General features: G+C 42.1%; 1 protein-coding gene across 5 annotated transcripts in view; it reads right to left on the bottom strand.

Annotated features, from left to right (window-relative positions):
- Positions 1–21,244, bottom strand: part of LOC141789760 (calmodulin-binding transcription activator 1-like) — a 61,451-nt gene that overhangs the window by 35,851 nt on the left and 4,356 nt on the right. For 2 of the 5 annotated variants that reach the window (XM_074669257.1, XM_074669258.1), the window contains exons 1-3: positions 20,775–20,922; positions 18,665–18,760; positions 12,090–12,193 (exon numbers count right to left, since the gene is read on the bottom strand). In XM_074669257.1, the coding sequence (XP_074525358.1) occupies positions 12,090–12,193; positions 18,665–18,760; positions 20,775–20,799 (225 nt within the window). In that variant the 5' untranslated portion in view covers positions 20,800–20,922. Of the gene's footprint in view, positions 1–12,089; positions 12,194–18,664; positions 18,761–20,774; positions 20,923–21,244 lie in introns of those variants that run through there. The other 3 variants (XM_074669259.1, XM_074669260.1, XM_074669266.1) reach the window with 2 other exon arrangements.

The raw sequence follows: 21,244 nt of genomic DNA, 5'->3' as shown, positions 1-21,244 counted from the left end.
TCATATACGGGTAACGGTGGTGGAAATGCTAGTTGCAGCAAAGAGAGAGTCACAGTGAAGGCCAATTTACCGCTCCTGTAATACACAGAGCTGTGAGAGACACCACAGATCTGATTGAAAATGGTTATCATTTAAGGAGGGGGAAAAAAATCATGTTTTATTTTTATTTTTTTTTCATTCACAGCAAAAGTTGAACCTGCATCAAAATTTAATAAGGAATGAATGACTTCCAAAGCGATGTAATTCAATTCTATAGCCTGAATGCCTCGACAGAAGCAGGTAGAGTGAACTTTTATTATCGGTTAATGTTCTATGACCAATAAATGCAAGCTCCATTTATTTTAGATTTGAAGAAACATCTTCTGGGTATCATCTATGTGTAAAAACGTAGTCATGAGCAGTGCTCCCTCAAAATCAAAGTCTTTGTTTGGGAAGAAAGCTCCATGAGGCCGAGTAGCTGTTGATGAACAGTGTTCACAGTGTGCAGTGAACACGGCAGGAGAGCCCCATGATAATATAACTTCTCCACTCATTAACAGCAGGTATTAACAGCTTTAACTTGCCTAATACTACATGTGAAGGTTAAAAAGTTTCCATCTGTGTGTTAGTAAATGTTTCCCTAACACACAAAATATACAGAGTAAGTTTATCACAGGTGGGTGAAAATGGAAGTGCTCTGAAGCAGAAATGGCTGATTATACTGTATTTTTGCTCAGTACTAAACAACATTGATTTTGCAGTTACACTACCACATAATCCTACTGGTTTTAATCAAAAATAGAGCTGCAGTCAAAAAGCGGCCGTTGGTGGATTAAAGGCTATAAGGCCAAAACATTCATCCTCGCAATAACACATCAAACAAAAGTGTTGATTCAACATCTGTGCAACTTTTAAGAAAACAAAGTGTTCTGATAAGATTTGCAGCCCCTTCATTAGGCCTGTCACGATAACAAATTTTGCCAGACGATAATTTTCCAAAATATTATTGCCGATAAACAATATTATTGTCAATATTATTTTGATTTTTACCCATTTTTTTATAGATGTAATTATGATAAATGGGATAATAAAGTGAGCACACCATATCAAAAGCAAGAAACTTTAATTTCTTAAGAGTATTCAACTGTAATTAAAAGGTCAGGATCTTTTAAATTAAATAAATTAAACAAAAAATATAATAAATTTAACAAACAAGAAACAGAAAAAAATACAATGAAAATGAAATGGACTCTCTTTTAGAGAAAAAATACATGTCAATGAAAATAATTATAACTAATCAAAAACAATAAAACATTGACCCTGTCTCTAAAGAAAAAACGAAACTCAAAAAAAAAAAAAAAACAACAATAAAAACTATAGCCTAAATAAAAGGGAGTTTATACAGTTCCTGAATTGTTTGTAACATGTACTTTTTTCCCAGTCAATCCGTACTGTCTGTCAAACATTTTTAACATTTCTGGCTTTTAACCGTATTGAAGGGCTGCATTTCTTTAGCAATGTAGCTGTCTTTGAGCGCCCACCATTTGGCCCTTTTATTTCTATTTACTTTGCCGACCAAAAGCCTCAGTAAGAGGGGATTGTCAAAGAACAAGGCTCTGCTGCACCTCCCCTTCTTCTTCTTCATCGCCACTATTTTCAAACAAATGCGACATATCAGCTCGTTGGTGTTCATGAGCTCACACTTTGTTCATTCTGATAAAAAACAAAATATTCCCACACTGGGACTGTGGCAGGCGGCTTAAGAACCGTATCTTTCGTGCCATCACTCATATTAGCGTGTGTTTCCTTCTCACCCATTTTTGACAGATGCTCACTCCGCTAAAAATCCGCTATAGAACCTATGCACCCCGATGTTAGGAGAGATAGACGTAGTGAGCCATCTTCTCATTCAGCCTCTTTGGTCGAAAGAGAGGAGGAAAACAAACATGCATGCAGGTGTCAGTTTATTGAGGCTGGCAAACTTAACGAGGACATTTTTATTTATCGTTCAGTTAATCGATTTATTGATTATCGTGACAGGCCTACCCTTGATCATAATGCACTTTATATCATCACATGTTTGCAACCAGCTTCACGTCTATGTCCTATATAAAGATTAACATAACATGAAGCTAGAGCAGCCATGTTTGATGCTCTGTTCAAAGTTCACAAACCAAGTTCAAACTATTGTTTGTGAAATAAAAGTGTGTACCCATTTGAGAAACATGCTTTATTTATTTGTGTGAAAAGTGTTTTCTCTGATTTCATGAGAATAATTATTATGTTGCTTTAGAACTAAGAGAGCCGTAATTTAAAAACCCTCAAAATAAGCAGTGTGGGAAAATTCTGTGGAGACTGAGTCAACATTTTGCAGGCATCAGCCAAATTTTCTGAAAAAGCAGAGAAAATGTAAAGTAGCTGAATGCTATCGATGCAAAAATGAACCCAGTGCATTTTGATTTAATGAGTTAAAGAATTTCAGGGCTTGTCTTCAACTTATAAGTAAGTGATCGATATGTAAGGACTCCTGGTAGGGTGCCAGTGGCTGGTAGATTTATTTTCTGAAAGGCCTGTTAAGTTAGTCAGAGAGAGTTCAAATATTTACATGACATTTTTGCCATGAAGTAAAAGCTTTTGCAGCAGCAGTCTCCCATGGAAGACTCTGTGACCCTCACACAACAATGGAAAACATCTGTAAAGAAACCTTTTGAAAAATCTGACCATCATCTGTAGATGCAGAGCATGATCAGCATCTTTTAAATGTATAGTACATGTGGAGTTGTGGGGCCTTTATGTGCATCAAACCAAACTTGTAAGCAAGGCAGTAAAGTCTGAATTAAGATGGTTACTGATGGTTGCTGCTCTAGAAATATTAAGTTGAAAGTTTCTGATATTATTAAGGAAGAAAACAAACAGATGCTTAAGAAAAACTTCAACTCGACAGGGTTTCAGCCCCTGCAGTTCTTGATTTACACTGAGATGTTTTCTTGACATCTCACAGTTATTTAGGGAGGTAAACAAGGAACATTGTCCTGCGCTGGTGTAAAATATGCTCGCTCTTGAGTCCTCTCTTTGTCTGAGAAGCAAGGAGTAATCAAAGTTAAATTGAGTTATAAAGTTATCCAGACAAATCCTTACACATGCAGAACAAGCCCTGGAAATAAGAGAGCAAGGTCCACCTATATGTGCGCCCACATGCTCACACATCCACATTTTAATGCTTTATCTGTCTCCAGTGAATTAAATCTAATTTACACAGGACTCAGATATTACAGAGGTTCTATGTGGGAACATTTAAGGATACAGAAAGTAATGTCTCCGCCGCACAGCCTGGCTCTTATTACAGCAGACTCTGCCGGTCATTCACTTCTTTTTGGTCGGACTCAGAACCTAACAGAAAAGACACACTCGAACACACGCACACACGCTGGGCGGGCGCACATTAACGAGCTCAGGCACATACACAACACCCCCACAATCTCAGTCGCACATTCCCACTGTTTAATATATTTCTGTGTCTCCAGTTAACAATATTTTGTGTCAAATTATAGTGGGCAAGATAAATAGTGGGTCTGCACGACAGGGAGAAAATAGAACAGGAGGAAATGTGGGGCTCTCGGAGAGGAGAGGAGAGGAGAGGAGAGGAGAGGAGAGGAGAGGAGAGGAGAGGAGAGGAGAGGAGAGGAGAGGAGAGGAGAGGAGAGGAGAGGAGAGGAGAGGAGAGGAGAGGAGAGGCAAGGCAACACTAACTCCTCCCTCAGACACCTGGCTTTGCCTGACTAGACTTGTAAAACCTGGTTAATCCTGGCCTCTTGTGAACTTGTGTTTGCTGAGATATCTGCATGTCTAAAACCAACGGAAATACAGCATCTATGAAGCATCTTTCCACATGTTTAATTTACTGCGCACAGTCCCGTTCTAAAATGAAAGGCCTGCTGGATAATTACATGTATCGACAAGGAAATTACATTTTATGAATAGAAAGATTCTAATTAATTCTTTGCATTGCAGCACATTTGCTTCATATTGCCAGTTTGTTCAGCAAGACAGAATGGATGTTAAGAGTCTGAGCGGAAATGGAAGTCACAACAGTCACGGGATGACGTGGAGTGTTAATTGGGCTAGGCTTGGCTCAGAGAGGAACGGAGAAATAGACAAATAGGAGGAGAGAAAGAGAGGGAGGGAGGGAGAAAGAGCCTGGAGGACTAATTAGTGATTATAACTTGGCGCACTCCAAACATAAAATATCTCTCAACCCAAAAGACAGAGGAATGATTAAAGATAAAAGAATAGGAATCAAATATAAGGAGCTGTGAAACACCCCTCTGGTTTTGTGTGTGTGCATTTCTGTGTGTGTATATACATGTCTGTGAGCATGTGTGTGCATGCGCGAGTGTGTGTTGTCTTCCCTGCCCCTCATTAAACCATACTTTACTCTGGTAAACGGCAGCAGCGCAAAGCTCAATGTCAGCTGGAGAGGTTAGCGCCATGGGCAGGCTCTGGGACACTCACACAGGCGCTCACACCAACTCTCTTGTGAACATGTTGTCGAACAAATATACGAACGGCACACCCTTTGCATCTCCAAAATTGAAAATTCAGGCAAGTCTCCAAATGTGTTTTATTTCTGTCTTTGTTCTGACGCAGCAAACTTAATGGAGTGGGTCAGTCTCTGCTGGACTCGTGCCAGCGTGAGCCGGACATTAGCGATTCACAAATCAGATTCATAAATCAAGGGCACCTCGCCACAGCGTAAATGAATAGAGGGCCTGAAACTGGCTGTCTGCTAACTCCACTCTAGTTTTTTTTTTCATGTAGTCTGACATTTAACATTATCCCTCCTGTGTAACTTCCTCTTATACACTTCTTCTGTTGAACTTACAGGGAGTAAAATGTGAAATAGTGTCATGCAGACACGAAGGGATGGAGAACATGCATATTTAATTCAATGTATCTATTTAATAGCTCCCAAACAACAATAATGACATGAATAATAAATTAAACATAGACACAGACACTGCGCACATAGCTGTTTTAGGCCGGAGATGCCACAGCCGAACAGGTGAGTGTGACTGGATACCTGATACGACAACATGAAATATCTGGAGCTTTTGTCCTTCACATATAATTTTTGTTTGTTTACTCGTACATGTTCGGCATCACAAGCAGTCGAACGCACCGTGTCACATCTGTCTTTTCACCTTTTGATGAACTAAACAATCAGGAGCGGCGTTTGTGTCACACGTGCAACATCGATCACACTATTAGCAGGAACACGCACACCTGCAGACACATACGCACACGCAGTTCCAATCTGTTGCCCTGGCAACACCTCCCCTTGATGCTCATGCACACACACAGAGTGGGCAGATGGGGCAGTGGTCTAAAATGTATATGCTTTTTGATCTGCTTCTCATTCAGGCAATCATGTTAGTGTCATTGCAGCAGCACAGCCAGACATGAGCGTGTGTGAACTGTTAACTAGCTGCTTTCACAGTATGCAGATACCAATTTATTACTGCATGCTCTGAAAGGAGAGTGACACGGAAACACTGTGATTCATATAGTATTATCTAAAAACGTTTATACCAAAATATTTTCATCTCCTATTCTCTCCTCGTCTTAAGAGATGATATGTGGGTCTGACTTGCATGCAGAGGCATTGTGGCACAGACGGCTGTCGTCTGAGTGATTTCTGAAGTCTGTACCAATCCGTTTGACAGTTGCGTCATTTGAATCATAGTGGGGGAGCTGCTCTGAAGTAGGAGTCTTTAAAATGCACATGAGAATCATGCAATGAGGGGCACATTCACAATGTGTGTGCATATTTTCTACTTTTAATTTGAGCCTCGCAAAGCCAATTTTACCCAGAATTCAACTCTGCCTGGCTCTAAAAATATGAATCAGGATGTCAGGGGTCCCCAAAAGAGTAATCATATCTTCTCCTGAGCTGGAGTCCCAGGCTCTAAAGTTTGTCTTTGTCTACATTTCAAAAAGTTTGATCGCCTCCTTATTACAGCACTCCGTAGAATTTGCTGAATCCAAACAACAAGTCATTCCCGATGGGTGGATAAAACACGCTCTACCATCAGTCTGTCCACCTGAGTGTGGTTTGTTATCTAAAACTAGTCTACAGTCTATTACCATGGACAGATACACAGACACCCCCAATCTATTATTGAACAAAAGGCTCACGCCTCCGCTCAGCCCTTCAGGGAGGAATCCATCCCTCCATCCCGGAATAATTTCACACATCAGTAGATACACAAAAGAGAGAGAGAGGGAAGGAGGAGAGAAAAGGACAAAGAGGAGGAGGTAGAGGAGGGATGGACGGGGTAAAATTATATGGACTCAGTTCAGCTCAGTGCTGGTGGGAGGCCAAGGTGTCGGAGGGGAGCCATGCGTGACAAAACAGAGATCAGGAGATCATATGCAATCATACACATCTGACAGCAAACATACATGCATGTGCACACACACACACACACACACACACACTCACACTCACACAGATACCCATACACTTGTAAAGATGTATGCCAAGGAAAAAAAATCATTGTGGGGATGTCTCAGATAAACATGCGTAAAAACCGAGAGTGACTTCATCAGGAGCATGCACAGTATGGTAATCTCTTCATCTTTCACACACCAAAAATAACTCTACATACGGACATGTAACATACATGAAACATGTTGAAACGAAGATTTCTATCGAATCCTTTGGGAGCAACATGGACCCGACACAGATAAAGTGTCCACACACTGAATAATTACAGGGTAGCTTCAGCTTCACCTTTTATCGATAACCCACCAACAATTCATGAACCACATCTTGACCAGAATAACTTTTTAATTTAGCACACACTCACATGTTTTGGGGATAAGACTTAATAAATACACTGACAACTCTACACTCACCAGCCACTTTATTAGGTACACCTTGCTAGCACCTGGTTGGACCCTTTTTTTACCTTCAGAACTGCCTTAATCCTTGGTGGCATAGATTCAACAAGCTACTGGAAACATTTCTCAGAGAGTTTGGTCCATATTGACATGATAGCATCACACAGTTGCTGCAGGTTTGCCATCTGAACATCCATGATGAGAGTCTCCCGTTCCACCACATCCCAAAGGAGCTCTATTGGATTGAGATCTGGGGACTGTGGAGGCCATTTGAGTACAGTGCACTCATTTTCATGTCCAAGAAACCAGTCTGAGATTATTCCAGCTTTATGTCATGGAGCGTTATCCTGCTGGAAGTAGCCATCAGAAGATGGGTACACTGTGGTCATAAAGGGATGGACATGGTCAGCAACAATACTCAGGTAGACAATGGCGTTAAAACCATGCTCAGTTGGTACTAAGGGGCCCAAAGTGGGCCAAGAAAATATCCCTCACGCCATCACACCACCACAAGCCTGAACTGTTGATACAAGGCAGGATGGATCCATGCTTTCATGTTGTTGATGCCAAATTCTGACCCTATCATCTGAATGTTGCAGCAGAAATCCAGACTCATCAGACCAGGCAACGTTTTTCCAATCTTCTATTGTCCAGTTTTGGTGAGCCTGTGGGAATTGTAGCCCCAATTTCCTGTTCTTAGGGAGTAGCACCCAGTGTGGTCTTCTGCTGCTGTAGCCCATCTGCCTTAAGGTTGGACGTGTTGTGCGTTTAGAGGTGCTCTTCTGCAGATCTCTGTTGTAACCAGTGGTTATTTGAGTTACCATTGCCTTTCTATCAGCTTGAACCAGTCTGTCCATTCTCCTCTGACCTCTGGCATCAACAAGGCATTTTCGCCCACGGAACTGCCGCTCACTGGGTATTTTCTCTTTTTTGGACCATTCTCTGTAAACCCTAGAGATGGTTGTTGGTTAAAATCCCAGTAGATCAGCAGTTTCTGAAATACTCAGACCAGCCCGTCTGGCACCAACAACCATGCCACGTTCAAAGTCACTTAAATCACCTTTCTTCCCCATTCTGATGCTCAGTTTGAACTGCAGCAGATCATCTTAAACATGTCTACATGCCTAAATGCATTGAGTTGCTGTCATGTGATTAGCTGGTTCGAAATTTGTATTAACGAGCAGTTTGACTGGTGTCCCTTATAAAGTGGCCGGTGAGTGTATATGTTATAGCTATAAGTCAGGGGATATGGAAATCCTTTTTGCTACCATCCAAGCTACAGTGCCTATTATAAGTATTCACCCCCTTGGATTTTTTTACCCTTTTATTGCTTTCATCAATCAATCCTGTTCAATAAAATTTGATTTTTTTCACAAAAATTTAATAGAAAGAAACTCCTTCACGTCAAAATGAAAATCCATCAAATTGGTGCCAACTGTCTCACAATTTGTGAAATAAAAATCAACTGAGTGGTGTGGGTGTGTCTAAAGTGATTGAGGTATAAAACAGCTGTCTGGAGGGTCCAGAGACTGGCTGATCAGTATTCCTGGTAACCATTACACCGTGGAGACACAAGAACACTTCAGGTAACTCAAGGAAAGGGTTACTGAGAAGTAGTGAGTGTGAGAGGAGTTAGTGAAAAGTCGTCAGGGGATGGTTTCGAAAAATTTAAGGCTTTGAATATCCCTTGGAGTTCAGTGAAATCAATCATCAAGAAATGGAATATGGCACATGTTAGAATCTGCCTAGATAGGGTGGCCATGCAAGTATGAGACCAGTGACTTCATTGCAGAACGGCAATGAGAAACCACGGTCGAAGAAAATTCATATTAGATCTCGACCAGAGTTCGCCAAAAGACAAGTGGACAAAGGCTCTGAGGTCTGATGAGACCAAAACTGAGCTTTTTGGCCATGAGACAAGACGTTATGTTTGGGGGAAACCAAACACAGCACATCACCAAAAACAAACCATCCCCACTGTGAAGCATGGTGGTGGCAGCACCATGCTGGGGGGATGTTTCTCAGCAGCAGGCCATGGAAGGCTTGCAAAGGTCGAGGGCAGAATGAATACTTCAAAATACACCAAAATCCTGGGAGAGAATCTTATTCAGTCCGCAAGAGAACTACAGCTTGGGAGAAGATTCATTTTCCAAAAAGACAATGACCAGAAGCATACTGCAAAAACTTCACAGGAATGGTTAAAAAACAGGTTAATGTTCAGGAGTGGCTGAGTAAAAGGCCAGACCACAACCTGACAGCTTGAGCAGTTTTTCAGAGAAGAATGAGGCAAAATTGCAGTTTGCAGATGCACAAGACTGATTGAGACTTATCCACACAGTCTGAGAGCTGTGATTGCAGCCAAAGGTACAGCTACTAAATACTGACTTAAAGGGGTGGATAATTATACAAACAATTATTTTTTGTGATATATTTTTATTTCATTGACATTACTTTGTAGAAAAAAAAAATTCACTTTGATATCAAAGAGTTCTTTTCAATCAATTCTTGTGTGGAAAAAGTCAAATTTTATTGACAGTGATTGATTTATAAAAGCGACAAAAGGGTAAAAATTAGGGATGCACGATATTATCGGCACAATATCGGTATCGGCTGATAAAAGCTTAAAAACACGTTTATCGGTAGCGGCAGATATGAAAATTTCTGCTGATAAGCACAGCCGATAAGGTGCTATTCAGTTAGGATCATTATGATTTTCCATCTGAAAAATAAGTTCCTTAAATAAAATGTAGCACTTCATTTATTTGCACTGCAGAGCTCTGTGTCTGTCACCAGGTTGTTACAGTAGCTCTAAAATAATCAAATGCAACTTGGTTATGTTTAAAAATGCATTGTACATTTAAAGTTCATGTGATCTAAAGAAATTATTTTTCTGTATTTCAATACTGAATGTCTTGAGTTTGACAAAATAATACATTTCTTATTTATGGTAAAATAAAATGTTTTTTTTTTGTCTTGTTTTATGTGTGTTTCTTAAACAAATAAGACCGTCACAATTAGAGTAACATATAAATTCCAGTACAGGATAGACTTAGCTTTCTTTACAGTGAAAAAAACAAACAAACTTGTGATTATCGGTATCGGTATCGGCCAAAAGGGGTATCAATATATCGGCACATCGGATATCGGCAAAAATCCAATATCCTGCATCCCTAGTAAAAATGTCCAAGGGGATGAAAACTTACGATCTCACTGTGTAACATGTCTGCTGATAAGGGCTACTAAACTTTTTCAAATGTTTGTAACAGAGAGACATAAACAAACACAAACACAAACAAAAAGAAAAAGAAAAAAACATCTCATACAATTATCTGGAGTCATGCATATTCCTTACAGATTTACTTCAGTGCACACACACAGTGAAATACATACATGCACTAGAGGCACAGCTAGCATACACATAGCTCCCCCTATGAAAGCACAGAGCAGAGAGGAGCGGCAGACACAATGGGGTGTTTAAGTATGCAGGAAACTTTATGCCTGGGTGGAAGAGGAGCTTTGAAGGAATCCGCTGAGGGACACCCAACCTCCCCCTGAACTGAGCCTGTACCTCCTCATCAGGAAGACAGAGCCATGGAGAGAGAAAGAGAGAAGTGGGAGGAGAGGAAAAGATAAGGATAGAGAGGACGAGATTGTAGGCCGGACGGGAGACAAATGGAGAAAAAGACGGAGCAGGAGACAGAGAGGGCAGCAACAAGGTGCTCCGGTCTTGTTGCTGCACTTGTGCACAATTGGTCTTGGTTAGGCCAATGTGTTGGAAGTCCCTAACCAGCAGCGGTCATGTTGTTCCTAACAGTATACACACACACTCACACACACGCACACACACACACGCACACACACACACAGGGTTACAAACACTCTTCATGGGAGCACACTGTTCAGTAGGCGCTGTGCTTAACTCCCAGAATGACCTTCATTGAGATGGATTGCATGAAAAATGTAATGACTTTCCTGAGAGAAAAACCACAGGCCAAATCAGCTTTGCATTGCATAATAATGCCCGACTTGGTAATCAATAACACAAACACACAAACACACATCCATAATGGAGTGCACAGCCTGCACATGGAGAAAATGTCTCAGCAGAGGCCGACCACATCACAATGGATGGAGCAAACCACCAGTGGAGAGCTGTGTGATGCATAAACAAGGAGCTATTGACGATAAATGCCTGCATCCATTTCCAGCTATCAAACACTTCCCTAAGCTAGCAGCTTAAGTTTGGAACAACATGCGACTCTGAAAAGCTTTTTACACCCAAAAATATTTAGCCCAGGGTAACCTTTGGCCATGAGTAAAGGGTTGTCCCAACCTTATTTGGCCTCATTTTTACATCTTACCACTTAGCCACCAGCGCAGTTTAAGTCATCTATTGTTCATGCTGCGAGTACGATGCTAATTTTGGCCCAGAGCAGGGCAAACTCAGCCCTATATTAATGAGTGGTTGGCAAACGCTTGTGTTAAACCTTCAAAGTCAAAGCCCACTAAAAGTTTTCAAATGCGGTCAGCACTGAGTAAATTGGTGAACAAAACTCTGTCGGATTACTTCAACGTCACTGTTTCAAGATCAAATCCTCTGTGTGCATGCTCGCTGCTTTTGTGGAGTACACTTCACAGACAGCTTTTCATCATCTTTTTTCTCCATTTCTTATTTTGGAGGACAACATTACACAATTCGACTCCAGCCTCATTTTCAAACAAAGCAGAAAAAGCAACTAGAGCTGAAATGTGCCACACATTTCACAGCTTTCTATGGTTGCATAGCAACAATGTTAGGTTCAGATAACAATCTTTATCCTACTGACCACAGGGTGTTTGAACCCAGTAACAATCAGCAGTGGAAACATTCAATCTGTTGCCTCATTTCTTGTTTCTCAGCCTCTAAGCCATGTATAGTTTTAGACCCTGGCCCCCCTGATTCCTACGCCTTTACACCGAGCTGTTTGGATTACAAAGTGAAAGAGAAAGAGGGAATGTACAGTCAGTGGGATTTTTTGGCTTTTCGTTCCTTTTTTATTTCTTGGTGTCACAGTTTTAGTGTCCCATAATGAAAAGCTGCCATTGTGTTTGTTTACCTCCTCTTCATCTCTCAATGTGACATTAGCTAGAGATGAGTCACCAGCAGAAAACACTGAGTTCGTTTCACTGTCACAGATATTTCCCTCTTGAGTGTGTCTCATTCTCACCTCGTTGGTGTTCCAGCGATGGCGCTCCTTGGGCAGAGAGGAACATTTGGGCAGACACTCGAGCAGTTTCTTAGGAAGGTAGATCTTCAGCTGGCCGGGCTCATCTGGGGCAGAATCAGAGGTGGGGGGGAGAAGGACAGGGGGGCGAAGATAAAGGAAGATAAATGAGGGATGAGTGGGAAGAGGAGAGAAATTTTTCATCAGACACCGAGACGTGGTGAGAGAAGAATACGAAAAAGCATAGCATCTTTGTAAGCTTGAAGAATAAATCATAACAAATGTTTGTTGTGGGACATTTTTAATGGCTTGATGTGACCATAAGAAAGTGATTTTACACAGATAAATTTGGGCCTTTGAATGACCTGAGTGTAAAATATTTTAAAAATTTGAGTCAGTGGCTTTTTTGTGGTGGAATGAACAGGTTATTATAACAAAAAAAGGAGAAATACAGCAAATTAACTGTGTACTATTTGTAATTCCATCTCATCTTTATGTAAGCTGACTCTTCATAAGTTACTCACTCATGGATGACTCATAATGACATACACAAGTGTGGTTGATAAGTTTGTCGTTCACGGTACACAGTTAGTCAAGAGTTAACAGAACAGTGCCGGAGGGAGCACTGCTTATTTTTGGACAGCAGGTGGAGGTGCACAGTGCACCTGCGGCCCACCTGGAGACATGTTTGGATTAAGAAGAATCCATTAACATACATTAACAGTGCATTTGGGGTTGGGAACAATGGAGGCTGATCACCTGGGCATCTCTTATCCCCTTTAAAAGCTGCGCTCTCCCCACAGTGTAATACAAGGCAATTTGGTAATGGAACAGAAACTCAAGACGAGCTTCCCCCCAGAGGACACACTGGTGTGGAAGCACAAGTTCAAATATAAAGATACCAAATATTGATACACACAAGTGCTGTTCAGTTTAAAGCTGGGATGATGTTCTGGCGATACTAAAATACATGTTTCTGCTCATAATGATCAAAATCATGTACAACTTTGATAAGAGATACTGCAAGTTGAAATATCATCAGATAACATCAGCCTGACTGAATGATGCTTTGAAGAATAAAGTCCACCCATCATTTTAATTAGGGATGCACCGATATGAAAATTTTGGCCGATACTGATAAGTAATATTAATATGCCTGTTATGGCCGATAACCAATATTTACTGATGTGAACATTGGTTAAAAAAATTAAATAAAATCATCGGTAAAGATGTGTAGAGGTAATTCAGAGAAAAAGAGTGGCGCAATTGTGAAAAAAGACAACTATAAAGAGGATCAAAGGATGGAGCGCCTGAGATGAACGCGATCAAAAAAGTATGTTTTGTCTGTTTTTTTGGATCAAAAGCAGGAAGAGAGACATAAAAGAAGAGGTTCCACTCTTCTTAGGTAGTTTTTGTGTTTACTAACCTTGCAGAGCAGACGGACCTGCCTGATTCAGTTTCTGAACTCCTGCTGGTCCATCTTGCAGAGCTCCAATAACCAACGATTTTACTCGACTAAATTCTGACCGGCCCAATCAGGGAAGAGAGGCGAGAGCTGTGGGAGCAGACGTGACGACAGCAGACTTTCGTACTTGTCAGCGTTCCTTTGATTCTTAAGTTCAATTTATAAAAATGGAAGCTGTCGTCTAACGCCTTTTTCACAGCTGTTTCTCGTGATTCAGTAGTTGTTCATCTATTGTTTCTTAGAAGCATCGGCTCACATAAGCTATGTCATACTGTGGCTTGATGTGGATTAGTCCGTGGTGAGTGTGTTAACCAGAATGGTCGTCCAATCACCAGCTGCAGATTTTTTTTAAAGTGAAATAATTCCGTGGCGGATATATGAAACTGTCCGTCTGGCATGTCAGGTTAGGTGTTTACATGGTCATAGAAAACAAAATTATTTGGGTCTTGAAAGATCGTTCAAGATGCTCTGAAAATGGCTGGCAGCTAATAAGTATATATCAGCCTACTTTTACACATCAGCTGATGCAGATATGTTAAAAAAGACCAACATCATCTGACACCGATATTGATACCAATATATTGAGCATTCCTATTTACAATCAAGTATTTGATAGGGTTGTAAAATTCCAGGAGTTTTCAAAGTTGGAAACTTTCCATTGAAATTTTCAGAAATGAACAGGAATTAACATAGATTTTGGGAATTTATATTAACTGCATTTACCTGGTCATTTACATGCATAAATATAAACACTTTGTCTTTATATAAGCAGACATGCATGCAAACATGTCTAACGCAATGTTTTTTTTAAACTGACATTATACATTCATTTTCAGAAAATTTTCTTGAATTTTCCCTAACTGAGTCTAATTATCATGAAGTTTGGCAAAAATACTTAACATAAGCAAACATACATGTAAATATGCCTGACACAAAACTTATTGATGACACTAATCAGTTCTTATTGATTTCTTTCACAGAACAACAAAAACCATGAGTGGTAAAAAATAAAAGCCATTTAAGATATTTGCATTAGCCCAGACATATTCCTCATGTCTACTCAGAACCCCAAAAAGTCCCTTTCGAAAATGTCAAATGATGTTCATGCTTTCACGATGTCTGAATGGTCATTATCTAGTGTCATAAAGGTGACATTTAATGTGGTAACAAGAACAAAATTATGTTAATTTCCAACATTTCTGAGCTAAAACGTCACAGGGTTTTCTAGAAAAGTTAGTTTTAATTGACAGCAACGAGACCCTGAAAATTTCCAATATTCCTGAGCTGAAATTTACTGGAACTTTTCCACTCCTTTGCAAACCCTAGTCTGTATCACCTGTTTGGGCAAAGAAGCCAAAGCCCAAATTGGCTTATTTTGCAATATTTATTTATCAAAGATGATTAGATTCACACTTTAATGTTGAGTCATTTTCACATTTACTGTCCTGCTTCTGGAAAGACTTACCAAAGCTGCAGCAGTGAACAGTTGTCAAATGCACTATTTTTGCATCCTTTGGTAACACATGACTAAACCTCCTGTGCTCTGCTGTTTAAAAACAACTCTTTAGTGTTTTAAAGATTTAAACTTAAAGTAACAAACAGGGCAATGAAATACTTCAGCAATGTAAAATGGACTAACTTGTTGTTTGTTTTAGTCTTTAATTAAATTTGTAGTCACACAAATCTCACAAGTTTCCTTTTTTGTTTTACCAGAATAAAGTCAAACACAGCAGACAGCAGAGCATAAATGATAGCTGTGTGTCGAGTTTTGTAAGGAGCTATAAGACAGTGATTTCACCATGTGTACATGCTGCTAAACAGATAAGATATTAGTCTCCTTTGACTGTGGTGTGCAAATAATTAACAAACTATGAGAAAGCTGCAGGTAAGGCAAAAATCTCCCTGAGCCTCTGGAGAATACCACTTCACCAGTGGATAGCGTCCACACAAAGATAGAGCCCCTGGTGTGTGTATGTGTGTGCGTGCCTGTTTGTGAGTGTAAGCCCAACGGGTGTACGGCTCAGAAGTCAAAGAGAGCAAGCACTCAAAGGTTATTGATAAGCATTTGAGTAGAGGGCGTCCATTCATGACTCCCCTGGGAAGATAGGAATTATACTCTACCTGAGGGCAGACGACAGAGCAAGAAAAAAAGGAGAGAGATAGGTGGGGTAGGGAGGGTCAGAGAGAGACAGACAGACGCAGGGAGACAATGAGCCAGAGAGAGACAGCTAATGAAGAAAAAAAAGTTTGGGAGAGAAGATCTACAAAGTGAGAAATTTACAAGGACAAGAGATGGAACAAGGTAACACACAAAAAGAGGAAAGTAGTGTAACAGGACAGGAGAGGGGGTCTGTTCGTGTGTGTGTGTAGGTGCCCGAGCATGTGTGTGATTGTGTCAGTAGGAAGTGTGTTCAGGCACGTATGCTCTCCCTAATCAATTATGCATTTATTAATAGAAGGCCTGAGAAGACAAAATTTCAAACAGCTGAACGGTGCAGCAGCTTAGTTAAACAGCTGAATGGTGCAGCTTAGTTAAAGCCTAATTTCTTTTTTAGCAGCACTCCAGCCGCTCTGCTATGAATGCCAATCAGCGTTTAAACCCCTCCCCTCCTGGCTATACCCCCACTCCTCCTCCCCTCCCCCTGCTGTTCTGAAGAATTCTCATCAGAGCCTCGCCTTTGAAATATACCAGAACCACCACATCAAACAAGCCTGTTCGTTGCACATGCATAGGCACACACGCAAACACCCGAACACACACATGCACACTCTAACATGCAAACAGACGCACACATACACACACACACACACACACACACTCACACACACACACACACACACAGGGGCTTGCCGATCAAAGAACGCACATCACAGTATTTGTCCAAGAGAGGCGTTTTTCACCAGTGACCTTGGTGCTGAAATCCCTTTCAAAGCACACCTTCATGGACACGGCCATCGTCCTCACCTCTCCTCACACCCACTCTCCCTGCTGACGAGGAACAGAAGACCCAACTTTGCAGATTTGTTGAATGCTGATGAGCTTTTACACCCAAAGGCTTGTATCTTGTATTTCTAACAATCCTGAACCAGAGAATGTGTCCCTGTCTTAAAAAAAAATCAGCCTGGGTGCTGTCGCAATCGTCTTTTCCATCTGTTCCAAATGGCTCTCGGTGGGGCTGTACCATGGTGTGACATGGGGCAAAAACTTCTCTTTCCTCTCTGGCTACCCTGGAAAATGAACCATTCTGAGACACGGGAGAAAACATATCTAAATATGGAAATTCAGTGCTGTTCTCATTTATACTTGAAATAATAAAACTGTTTCAATACCTGCGTTGCTTCATGTGGGTCCCTCAGCAGTAAGCTGCAAATTCAAAGATCACTCACTCACTTGCTAATCTTGTAAAAAGAGTCGAAATGAGAGCCAAAGCCTGAATGCTAATGTGGAGCCGCTGGCTCATTAAGTCATATAGCGGCATACGTGCTAAAAAGTAAAAATGTTAGACTAAAGTGAAACACTGCTTTAGTAGCCTATCAAATACCATAATTTAGAGTGGAATCACACAGAAGTGCGGCCTTCGACTGATGAATATTTTACCTCATAAAACTGTCATCTCCATATTTAACACAGAAACAAGCCAATGCCCTTGTGAGATGGCTGTCAGTTAATTATAAAACTCTCCTCAGTAAAGAGAGAGAAAAATGCTCCAAATGCAACTCTTAACTCACCCCCCTTCTGATATTAGGAGGCGTCAGGGGAAATTTTCACATTTTCCCCCCTTTTTCGGGATGAAATTAATGTGACAGTAAGAAAGGCTCATTGCACAGCAGCCAGATAGAGGGATGGGAGGGAGGGAGGGCAGGAGGGAGCTAGGGCAGGGAGAAAAGAAAGGGGGGAGCATAGCCTGGGATGAGCGAGAGTGCAGGAAGAGGGAGGCAGAGCTGAGAGGGAGAGGGAAGGAGAGGAGAGGAGGCATGGGTGGAGGGAAGGGGGGTAGAGAGATGGGCGTGCATGCTAATTTTATCATTCTGCTGATAAACTTTTCCTCCAGTAATCCTCCAGCTGGGACGTGAGAACAGATAGGAGACAGGGATAGGCTCGGGAAGTCTCAGCTCATATTAAACAGCCATCCCAAACAGAACTCTCTGTTCTATTCTCTTCCATTGTTTTTCAGACGCTCTCTTAATTCTTTATTTGCTGTTATGTGACAGTCTGGCTCATCCCTCTTAACAAAATAAGAGGGTCTGGAGCAGGTATGAAGCCATCTGCTCCTTTTGAAATGAAAAAGGTTATTTAAGTAAGTGTGTGTGTTTGTGTGTGTGTGTGTGTGATTCCACATACTAACCCCCCCCCTCCTCCTTTTCCCATAACCCCTGCCACCTCACTAAGCAGCGTGTCTGTCTGCTCCTCCTCACATCTGTTTATTTTCCTTCAATTTGTCACACACACATATACACACACACAGAGGCAGAGTCATGCATCTGCGCCACGTCCTCTGGAATCAATAACCAATCAAAGCAATCATTGCCTTTATAGTCCTTCTAACACAGCAGCAGCAATCACACACACGCCAGGGACACCATGGCACGCACACACGACCATGCGGCGACCCCAGATTACACACTCCATCTCACTTCTAGTTTAACCAGGCCCATTGAGGATTATAGATACATAATGCCATGTGTACAGATTAGGTATGACAATAAACTACTGATAGCCAAAGTAAGCTTTGCCTTCTCTATAGCTGTGTGTGGCAATGTGTGTGTGTGTGTGTGTGCACCCACTAATACTGTACTGGCATGCATGAATAAACATGATGTGTAACAGAGCTGAGTTGGAATGACATCTCAGCAGAGAGACACAGAGATAGAGTGTGTGTTTGTTTTGTGTATGTCAGTGTGTGAGTGTGTGTGTGTGTGTGTGTGTGTGTTAGTGTGTGAATGTATGTGTAAGTGTGATCTGTAACAGAGCAGATGAGAAGGAGACCTCAGTTCCCGCATCACATCATTCTGCCAGAAGGCTTTTATACTTGCTCCCAGAGTCACCCTGTGCTACAGACAAATGTGTGCGCACATGCACAAACAGTGTGAAGAGTGTCTGTGTGTCTCTTACTGTTGGCGTCAGTGTCGTCACTCTTGGGAGGGGTGTGTCCTGTGTAGCCAACGGCGATCCTGACCATCCGCTCTGGATTTCTTATCTTCTTCAGTCCTACGAGGAGAATAAAGGAGCGAGAAAAGGGGCAGAGATGTATTTAGGAGTCACCTCAGAATTTTGTTTCTTGGCGGTCGCACACTTCACCTCATTCCTCCTCTGCTTACAGCCCAGAAACAAAACTCCAAGTGATATGCATGTGGGCTGATCCATTTTCTGATCCACTAACTTGCATCCATTGTGTCCCCGATCGATTGGCCACAGTAGCAACACTGCCTCCATGTGTGTGACTAACTTGTACCCAGCTTTAGTTTCTCTTCTCTCTCATCATTTCTCTGTTTCCCTGACCACTGTTGCTATGATACAAAGTAGACCAACCAGCGCAGAGGGAGATGGTCTTCCATGCTATATGGTGGATGTTGTTCTTATGCCCACTAGTGTGCTCTGCTGATCAGTGCCACGCACATCTGTGAGGAAGAGTGGATAACTGCCTCCTGCCTTCAATTCATTTGGCTTTCATTCAGCACGTCTGACGCTCGTAAATTATTACATCCTCACTGCACATCCACGCTCTGAGGGTTCAATAAACACAAAACTCCTCATGCTGTGAATGCGTGATTCTGTTAGCGTGTGTAGGTAAAGCACAGTATGGGCAGGGGGATGGTTTTATATTTATGTGGTTCAGTGCATGCTGATCAGCCCATGGGCCATCTGTCTCATCTACAGTTCTACTCTTTTCACGCAACGGGACTCTCAACCCTGGGCCTTCTCTCTGCCTCTGGCTAAACTCTGCATGCTTGCCTTCACACTCGTGTAAATATGTATGTGTTTGCCTAACTATAAGAAAGGCACTCCTGGAAATACGCCTCACAAGTGAATGGATACCTCTTCAGTAGTTCAAGTTATCTCAAAATTTGCCCTGTAGAACTCTTGCTCAGCATCGCTCCCTAGTGGGAAGAGGGGTAAAGTCTCCTCTTGTCATAATCAGTGTCACTTGGCTGGAATGAGAGATCAGAAGAATCACATCAGAGAAACTGATGTCGAAGGCACTATTTCTTCTCTTTATGTCATTCTACCTCCCTAGAAGCTTAGAAACGGCCTGTCCGCTGTGAAACAGTTTTGTGTTTATATGTAAGGTCAGCACTTTGAACCAGCCAGAACGTAAAGGCAATAACTAGAGCAAAGAAACAACCAGGGGATGTTTATAAACAGCGCGTACAAACTAAAAAAATTCAACAGCATCACCATGAAATAATATCACCATGGTGATTTTGGTCACTTCTCAAATCATTCATGAATGAATGAATTGCAAGAGTTAAGGAGAGGGAATTTAAACTGGATTCATACATAATAATATGACCTAAAACTGACACACACTCTACCACCATACTCAAATGCAGTCATATTCTCACCTTCACTGCCTTAGCAACCATAAGCACACATATACACAAACATAAACACACACACACACACACACACACACACACACACACACACACACACACACACACACACACACACACACAAGATTGTGACTAAATAAAAGCACAGCTGGTCTAGGAGGTTGCGTGCCTGTCAGGCAAGGAAATCTACGATTCAATGGTCTATTTTATGCTTAAAGAGAGATTCAGGGACAGATAAACACACACGCAAACACATACACACTCACACATACACACACACTGAAAGCATCTGAATTCCTTCAGCGTGAACCACTCTCATCCTCTCTCATCCTCATCCCTTTTATACTAAACGCTTCAAAAGCACTCAGAAACCAGCTGCTCGCGGGAAACGTTGGCATGTATCGGGCGGTGAAAAACGACCCTATCCCGGTTCAGAGCCTACCGACAGGACAACTCTCCTTCCGTTATTTATTTGTTGTCGGTTAACCGTGCTCCACACAGTCGCTGGTTCAGCACCAGCGTCCGTGTTTTCGGGACGGGCTAGCAGAAAGGGAAAGCCCTGCCGTTATCTCTGTCCCCCTCCATGCCTCCGTCCCTATATCGCCTCGTCCGAACCCCGAATAGCGGGACTCTGCCACCTCAAATAAAAACCGTTATTTCTCTCTTACCTTCCGGCTTGTTTTCGGCAGCCATTTCCCCTCCGCCGCGCGCCTCATCCCTCCTCCTCCTCCTCTTCCTCCTCCTCCTCCTCCTCGACTCGACCTAGTGGTGGTGGAGGTGGTGGTGGTGGGGGGAGGGAGGGGGGGCAACGCGCGTGCACAGGGAGGACAGCTCAAGGAGGGGGGCGGGGCTGAGAAGAAGGGGAGGGGGGAGCGAGCCTGCCGCGATAGAAGACACTATTGGACCGAAAGGTGAGGATTGACAGCGGGGATCCGTGATGGTGACTCGCAGAATTCTCCATCCCTCCGTTTTTCACGTTGGCTCCGCCTTCCTGACGTACACGCGCACTCTTCTCCGCTCTCTCCCGCTCTCTCTCCCCTCACACGTCACTGAACGACGTCTGTATTCGAGGACACCTTGACAGCCTCCCACAGTATCATCATCATGCTCATCATCGTCTTCTCTCTTTCTCTCGCGC

This window comes from Halichoeres trimaculatus, unplaced genomic scaffold (genome assembly GCF_033239565.1).
Source record: "Halichoeres trimaculatus isolate MK-OKI-2021-1 unplaced genomic scaffold, fHalTri1.1 fHalTri1_scaffold_1, whole genome shotgun sequence".
Classification (NCBI taxonomy): Eukaryota; Metazoa; Chordata; class Actinopteri; order Labriformes; family Labridae; genus Halichoeres; species Halichoeres trimaculatus.
This window is presented reverse-complemented; position numbering and strand designations above follow the sequence as displayed.